This window comes from Glycine soja, chromosome 11, assembly GCF_004193775.1.
Source record: "Glycine soja cultivar W05 chromosome 11, ASM419377v2, whole genome shotgun sequence".
Lineage (NCBI taxonomy): Eukaryota > Viridiplantae > Streptophyta > Magnoliopsida > Fabales > Fabaceae > Glycine > Glycine soja.
The window spans coordinates 44,412,861-44,421,117 of NC_041012.1; the positions used below are offsets into that span (position 1 = coordinate 44,412,861).

An 8,257-nucleotide genomic window follows, 5' to 3' on the forward strand; every position below is an offset into this window, starting at 1 on the left:
TTCTTAAACCCTGTTCCTCGTCTTCGTGGTGCGCCAAACCTCTTCTTCTCTTTCTTTACCCTCTCTCAATTCCAAGTGGGGTTTATCTTTTTTTTTTTTTTCTCTCTCTCTCTCTCTCCAAAAGTGTTAAAATTTTAACTTTGGTTTGCCTTAATTTGATTGTTTTATGTAGAGTAGAGGGTAGAGTTAGAGACCCTTTTGGAAGAGGAGGTGGCTTTTGAGGGAAAGGAGGGAACTTTTAGTGTGGGAGGGTGGAAACTGGAATTGGGTTTGGTTGGGGGTAAAGAGAATGAAGATTCAGTGTAACGTGTGTGAGGCTGCGGAGGCCAAGGTTCTGTGTTGTGCTGACGAGGCTGCGCTGTGTTGGGAGTGTGATGAGAAGGTTCATGCGGCTAACAAGCTTGCCAGCAAGCACCAGAGAGTGCCTCTTTCTACCTCTTCCTCTCATATGCCCAAATGTGACATTTGTCAGGTGTGTTGCTTTTGTGGTTTTTTTTTATTATTACTCTGTTTTTAGTTTGGTGGGGTTGTGTAGAAGGGAGATTTTCTGCTCTTTGGAATCAATTAGACGTGCTAAATATGTGGGAAAGGGTGCTGGGAAGTGGGAAGTTTGATCATGAATAGTGTTGGGATTATTGAGGATTGGAATAACTTTTTCTGCTGATTTTGCAATCAATATGTGATACTATTGCTCGTTATTTAGCTCAGTGATATCAGCTCGTGAGGTTTAGTGAAAAATATATTCTTCCAGGTTTTGTTAATGTTTTATTTTCCTTTCAAATTTGATTGAATTGAATATAAATGGTATCCATCAAATTAAGGGTCAGTTTGGTGCTTAGGATGGGAAAATAAAAAAGAAGTTATCATATCTTATTTTAATGTATTGTTTGGTGAGTTGTTTGAATAGGACAAGCTTAACTTCTTTACATATCATATCCTATTCATTAGTTTAAAAGTTTTCCTAGAAGGGAGTTGGTTTAGGAATAAAGAGGATAGGATAGAGAAAATTTTCTCCTTTTACCCCACCTCATATTACACAACTCTTTGTTACACCATCACTAACACTACTGCTGTCACAACTATTGTTGCCACTTTGATCACTACCACCACCACTATCACTAGATTCACTACCATTGCTATTGTTGCCACTTTGATCACTACCACCACCACTATCACTAGATTCACTACCATTGCTATGTAGGCTGCGATCACTGTTACTATCACCATTACTACAGCAATAACAACCTCGACAACCGCTTTCACAACCATAACATTGATCATCACTGGCCCCACCACCACCATTGTGACTGCAATCAGTGCTGTCATTGTCACAACCATCATCACCACCATTGCCGCAATCAATGTTGCCACAGCCACCATCATTACCACCCCTGTTATTGTTGCCATCACTACCATTGACATCATCATCATTACCACTATCACCAATCTCACCACTACCATTACTTTTTATAAGAGTAATTTTTTCATTTAAATAAAAATTATATTACTATTTCGTAGATTATGTATTGTGCATCAAATCTGGAAACAAGCCTCTTTGCATATGCAAGGGTAAGGCTGCGTACAACATCCCTCCCCCATACCTTCGCATAGCGAAGAGCCTCCGGGCAATGGGGTACGAAGTTTTATGTATTGTGCATCAAACACATGATAGAGTTAGAGCTTTTCCTGGCCATATCCTTTGCTATTCTTATCCTGTTCTCTTATCTTGTCCACCCTTAGCCTATTTTGACCATCAAACCAGTGCTAATTTCATTGGAGAACATTAACATTGAATATAATTGAAGTCTTGATGAAAGATGATCTAAAAAATGAGTTCCTTTTTTTATTGATATTTTACATTTTTAGGATTTATAATAACTTCTGTTTGTATTGTTATAAAGCATTCCTTGTATTTATTTAAGGTCATCAAAGGTTTGAAAATGTTCTGTTCTCATTTTTGCTTTTATTGTTATAGGAAATATTTGACTTATACATGAAATTTGAAATATCTCTGTTAGTGAAACCATTGTCAGCATTTAATCACATCCTTCTTATTTTATTATTTGTACTGGTTCAGTTTAAATTTTTTATTTTGGATCATCTTGTGATGATGGTAAAGTCTTCTACTCTTCACAGGAAGCATTAGGCTATTTTTTCTGTCTAGAAGATCGGGCTCTGCTCTGCAGAAAATGTGATGTGGCAATACACACTGCAAATGCTTATGTCTCTGGTCATCAGAGGTTTCTTCTCACTGGTGTAAGAGTAGGCCTTGAAGCTATAGACCCTGGTGCTTCCTTAACTTCTTTGAAGTCAGATTCTGGGGAGAAAGTTTCAGATACAAAGTCTTCTTCTGTCTCTAGAAAGGTTTCCACAGTGCCCCAGCCATCAAATTACAATGAAGTGCTACCCATTGAAGTTGGAGGAGTAGGGGAGTTTCCACCAGCCAAGGTGTCTTTTGGTGGTGGTTCTACAGATGGAAATATCTCACAGTGGACTATTGATGAATTTATTGGCTTAAACGAGTTCAGTCAGCATTATGATTACATGGAAGGATCATCAAGGGTATGTTCATATTTGTTGAAATATTCCCTCTTAGGCAAGTATCCCCTGATCATTGGTTTTGTAGAGTTTCTATCATTTAATGCTTTATTTTTTTTACTGGGTTAGTATTCCAGAGTTCAGATTCATCTTTTGTCAGAGATTGCAGGCTGTATGGTAGTGCCCCCTCACTCATGCACACACACACACACACCCACATACCAGAGAAAGGACAGGTATGGGGACGATCCTGTCTTCTAAGGGTATATGCCCTGTTAACATGTTGGTCACATGACTAAACAACTGATGAATCTAGTACGGGTTTTATAAATATGTTGAATATTTGTGGTCAGAAAAGGTGTTACATGAGTAGATTCCAAAGTTCAAAAAGTGGAATTTGACAGATTGGTTGATTGAAGTGCTTGTGCTTGGTTTCTTTCTCTCCCTTATTTGTAAGCCCATTTTACCAAACTAAATATTGCAAGCTGTGAAGATTAATAAATCAAAACTTTAATGGTGTCAATGAATTATGTTTCTAGGACGTTAGGGAATTATCATTCTCAATGGTGATCCATGATCTAGAAACAATAGTCCTCTTGCATTTGAGTGCTTAAAAAACATGATCTTATTTGGATGAGAATGGAAAGGAGTTATTGTACATAACTTACTGACATATTTGTTAAAAAAAACACTTACTGACAGACACTTGTCAAAGGCAGTTTTATTTTTTTTTTTTTTTTATTCAACATTCAAATTATTCAAAACTTTTCTTTCCTTGTGACTATTCTTATTCAACAACAACAGCCTTATCTTATTAGATGAGGTTAGCTACATGAACCACACAACGTTGTTCCGCTCGGTTATTGGCGTTGTGACTATTCTTATTTAATTGATTATTTTTACATTTCTTGTGTGTTTGTTTGCTCACCATCTACAGATAAATAGGCAAATTACTATAGGCATACATCATATCCACCTCTATATTTTTGCCTAAATCAGTGTCCATGTTTATTTGTGTTTGACATTTTAAACATATTTTCATCAACTTTCCATGTAACATACAGTCTTCTCTCTATGGTTGTATGATACTGTAATTTTCTTTTTCACCTCTTCCTTTTCTGATGCATATGTGCAGGCCGATGGTGGTAAGCTTGGGGATTCTGATTCTCCTGTTTTAAAGTCTGGTGAAGAGGATATGGAGGAGGAGGATGACTATTTGGAACGTGTTCCAGATTCGTCGTGGACAGTTCCTCAGATCCCTTCCCCACCTACTGCTTCTGGGTTATGCTGGCCAAAAGACCCTCAATATTCATCTGATAGTGTTCTGTTTGTTCCTGACATAAGCTTCTCTCTCATTCAACAATCTCAGATTAGTAGTATTTGTTTGAGACGCTGGAGGCAGCTTTAATTTGTTTACTCTTTGCTAATAACTTAGAGGCATTGATTATTCCTTTTATTTTTGGTATGATTATAAGTTCTCTCATGTTGCAGTGGAAGTTTCATTTGATTAGTTACATTTTCTATTCTTGGCTGTCTCAGTTTCTTCTAGGGAGTAATCAAACTCTCTACATGTCATTGGAAATTTTCCTAGCAAAGCAGCAACAAATAATGGGAGTTTAGAAGGCTTTTACTATTAAGTTTGGTTTTGTAACATTATCATTTCCGCTCTAGGATCCTATGTAGATGCATCATCTATTGGATTATAATAGTGATATGATTCAATATTGGATTGTTTGTGTCAAGAGTTTTGTTCCTTCACAATTATTTATCCTGTCTAATTCTATGCCAACTTGTTTCTTACAATGCCTTGGTGTGTGTTTGATTTTATGTCGAATCATTTAAAGTTACATTAAGAGACTAATTAACATGATTTTAGATAGATGTTTACATGCTTGATTTTACATTAAATTTTTTTATTGAGTTTATAATTGAGTTAAGATAACTTTAGGTAATTTTTGTATTAGATAAATTAAATTTATGTTGAATTTTACTATTAATTTGTTTTTAAGGATAAAAACATCCAGTCATATAATTCAATTTTAACTAGTACTAATTTTCTAAAAATAATTTAATTCAAAATTAATTTTGTAAACATTCATTTAAAAACACCAAGGGTATGGCTAAAAGCATGGAGTTTCTTGAGAGATATTATTAACTCAAAGCCAAGAATGATTAAAGAGATTAAATTTTATACATTGTTATTGTAATTTTTTTACATTAATAATTAATTAAAAAATATTTTTGGCATGATTTTCTAAATGATTATTATAAAAATTTGCATTCCTTAATTACATAATAATTTATGATTAAATGACATTATAATAGATTTTAATTAAACAATAATAATCTTTTCAAAATAATAATAATAGTTTATTATTTACCTAGAGTATTTTCATTACTGGATGACGGACAATATGAAAACAGGCAGAAATCCTAATAAAACAAGTAACAATGGTTGAGTTTGTGTCAAATTAATGTGGATGACAATGACACCACTCGTTTGCCAAATCTAACCACAAGAATTTTTGTACTATAAAAAGGATTTCTTGAATATGATTCCACCAAAAGGAAAATATATTTGCTGAAAAAGTTAATCGTGGTTAACTAATCCAGATTTTACTTTGCTAAAAATGTGAGAGTAAGCTAAAAGGTTTTCTGATAATTTTGGTGACTTTAGTGCTATACATGGAATGTGCTTTGCATAGGTCTGAATTATATGATTTTCTTTGTTTGCCATTGATAAAGTTTGAGAAAGACTTAAGGTTAAGTTAGATGAGAACTTACGACTCATCATTTGTGGAAAGTGATGCCTTGTCTGTTAGCCACTCACTCGATTATAAACCTCTTTTGATTTCTGATTGCACCTTGCTAGTGAGAAAGATAACTCAAGTTTGTCTCCAGGACTCCAAAGTGCCCAACTACATGATGAATTTGACTTTTGGATTACTTTATTTTGAAGAAATAACTATTCTGATAATTTTTAGGCTATATTATTTTTTTCTCTGCTTTTTATTTAATTTATTCAACTTCTTCCTTTTATTATTAAAAAAATTAATTGAGTCAATATTGTCATTTTTATCTAATTGACATTTACGGCCTTAACCGACAAAAAATATGAAATTTACATATATTCTAAGAGTTAACGTTGTTAGTGTCTGACGGAAGTGATAATATTAATTGACTCGATTATGAAAACTAAGAGTCCAAATTGATTTTTTTAATAATAATTAATAAAATAATCAAATTGAATAAGTTAAATAAAAAATGAACCAAAAGAATAATTTAACTTTACCTATAAACTATATATTGAAAAAAAAAAGAGAAATTATAATTTTTTTTCCTGAAACGTTTGTGTTATATTTCTATTTATTTTATAAACTGTACTTTCCTTCATTGATAGATAAAATGTGTTAAATATTTTAATTCAATTAATACAATTAAATTTCTTAATAATAATAAATAATTATGAAAAAAAACCTCTGAGGCATTTTTCATACAATTTTTGTTGTCAATGGTAGACAATTTTAAACAACTTATTATGGGAATAAATTCTCTCATAAACATGATAAGTAGTGTCCATTAATTTATAATTTTAGAAAATGAAATGAAATTTCAAATGTACTGTTGATTTTAAAATTTTTATTTTATATCTTTTTAAGAGATAAATTAAAGTTAATAATGGAGGTTCAAGATTAGCTAACAATGATATTGAGAATTATAGTAAGATATATAAACTAAAGTGCAACACAATATACCAAAAAAAAAAAGTGCAACACAATCGTAATTTAACTTTCAAGGAAAAATAATATAACTTAAAATTAGAAGAAGAGGTAACGTAATTAAATATTTTTAAAGAAAAAGGGTATACTCTAAAAAAAATATTCGTTTTGAAAAATAAGCTTAAATAATCACCACGACCAAGTGGAAAAATTATCCTTTTCTTTCTTTGCATTACTATTTGGTATTGTGATCCATGTGAAATAGCAAAAAGAAAAAACAAACAAAAAGCCTAATCAAAGATCTGAAATTGAATGTGCAATGGGTGAATCTCAGTCTACAGGACCTACAAGAACGATATTCCTGGGAATAATTAGAGCAACTCCATTAATATGATAACGTTATTTCACCTAAAAAATATCCCTTAGATAATAAATGCTGATACTTGACACCCTACATGTCGTAGGACAAAATAATCCTTAACAGTATGAGTTATAGTTGCAACCATACATAAATGAGTATTTTTTGCCCCATATTCTTATATATTCATATATCGAGTGGTTGAGAATGAAACACCAAGACAAATACAGTGCTAAGCAGCTGTAGTCTACAAGTCATATTCCGCATGTGTGGAGCAAAAAGTGACTAATCATGCAAACATCATTGTGTCTTAAATCTGATTTGCATGCATGTTGAATTGCTTGACCAATTATTTAAATCCTTTCATTTTATTATTAAAAACTAAATATTTTTATAGTTAATATAAATATGGTTAAAAAGATTTTACCCCAATTTCATTATTAATTTTAGTCTAATAGTCCTTATTAATTTGTTTTTTAATCTTTATTATCACTTATATATATATATATATATATAATCAAGTCACACCAACAATTCTGTCAAGTTTTTTCACACTAACAATAATTTTAGAGTTTAATTTCTATATATAATCAATGCAAAAAAGAATTATACTACAAATCAATCATAAATTATTATGAATTAATTAAATTTTTAATCCCTAAATTCTTTTTGATAACTTTTAATCCTTCATTAAATTTATTAGTATTTTTAGTCTTTTGTTTGTTTATTTTTGTTCAAAATTAATCTCAAATATAAAATAAAGGAGAACATAAGAATGGGAAAACATGAATTAATCTTGAACATTAAAAATAAATGAAAAACTAAAAATACTAACGAAGAATTAATAAAAGACTAAAAGTTATGAATTTCAAGCTACTAAAAATCAGAATTTAAAAAAAATTAAAGAAGTAAAAACTTAATTAACCAATTCATTATTAATGGGTATGACTATCAAGACAATTGTTACAACAAACAAACTTATTTTATATTAAGGTTTATGATTGAATAATAATAATATAAAAATTCTTTACAGCGTTAGCATACATACTTTCTACTATAATTTTAACATAATAATAGTATATTTTGAGATAACATGTAATACATATAAATGCATGGCATTATAAGTAATATTAAAGATAATTTTTTAACTTTATAAACACAAAAATATAAAAAATAACAATGAAAGAATTCTGATCAAACTTATATAACTACATTTATCTAAACTAAAAATATTTTTTTCCTTAAAAAGAGCTGGAATGCAGTATTGTTGTTTGCATATTTGGAATATTGAAATTCGAAAGCGAGAGGTGACATTTTGAACACATGCACCTGGAGGTCATAAAATCTTGATCATTTTTTATGGTCGTGCACAAATATTGATCATAAACATATGGATATGCTGAGTAGATCAGTTTCATATCCATAATCAATAATATATAAGATTCCTCGACAAAGACAAATCCAATGATGATGGACCTTACTAAGGCGACGTAATATCTAACAACTTGTGTGTGAAAATTGTACTTCCATTCAGATATTGGAGCTTAAAAATCCGTGGCTAAATTTTATAAAAGACATCTTAGCCTAACGAATAGGAATGGAAATGAGTCGAATTGTTTATCAAAGGTCTATGACTTAATCA

At 31.1% G+C, this 8,257-nt stretch overlaps 1 protein-coding gene across 3 annotated transcripts; it reads left to right on the forward strand.

The window, feature by feature from the left end:
• LOC114373666 (B-box zinc finger protein 22-like) lies at positions 1-4,280 on the forward strand. Of its 3 annotated transcripts, none has more exons than XM_028331176.1 (4): positions 1-75; positions 173-472; positions 2,137-2,562; positions 3,674-4,280. In XM_028331176.1, the coding sequence occupies exons 2-4, from the start codon at positions 290-292 to the stop codon at positions 3,944-3,946; spliced, it is 882 nt and encodes a 293-aa protein (XP_028186977.1). In that variant the 5' UTR covers positions 1-75; positions 173-289; the 3' UTR covers positions 3,947-4,280. The 3 variants fall into 3 exon arrangements, with proteins under 3 accessions (XP_028186977.1, XP_028186978.1, XP_028186976.1); XM_028331177.1 differs by adding an exon at positions 2,668-2,774 and having other exon boundaries at positions 10-472; positions 3,674-3,851; XM_028331175.1 differs by having other exon boundaries at positions 17-472.
• Positions 4,281-8,257: the final 3,977 nt, after the last annotated feature.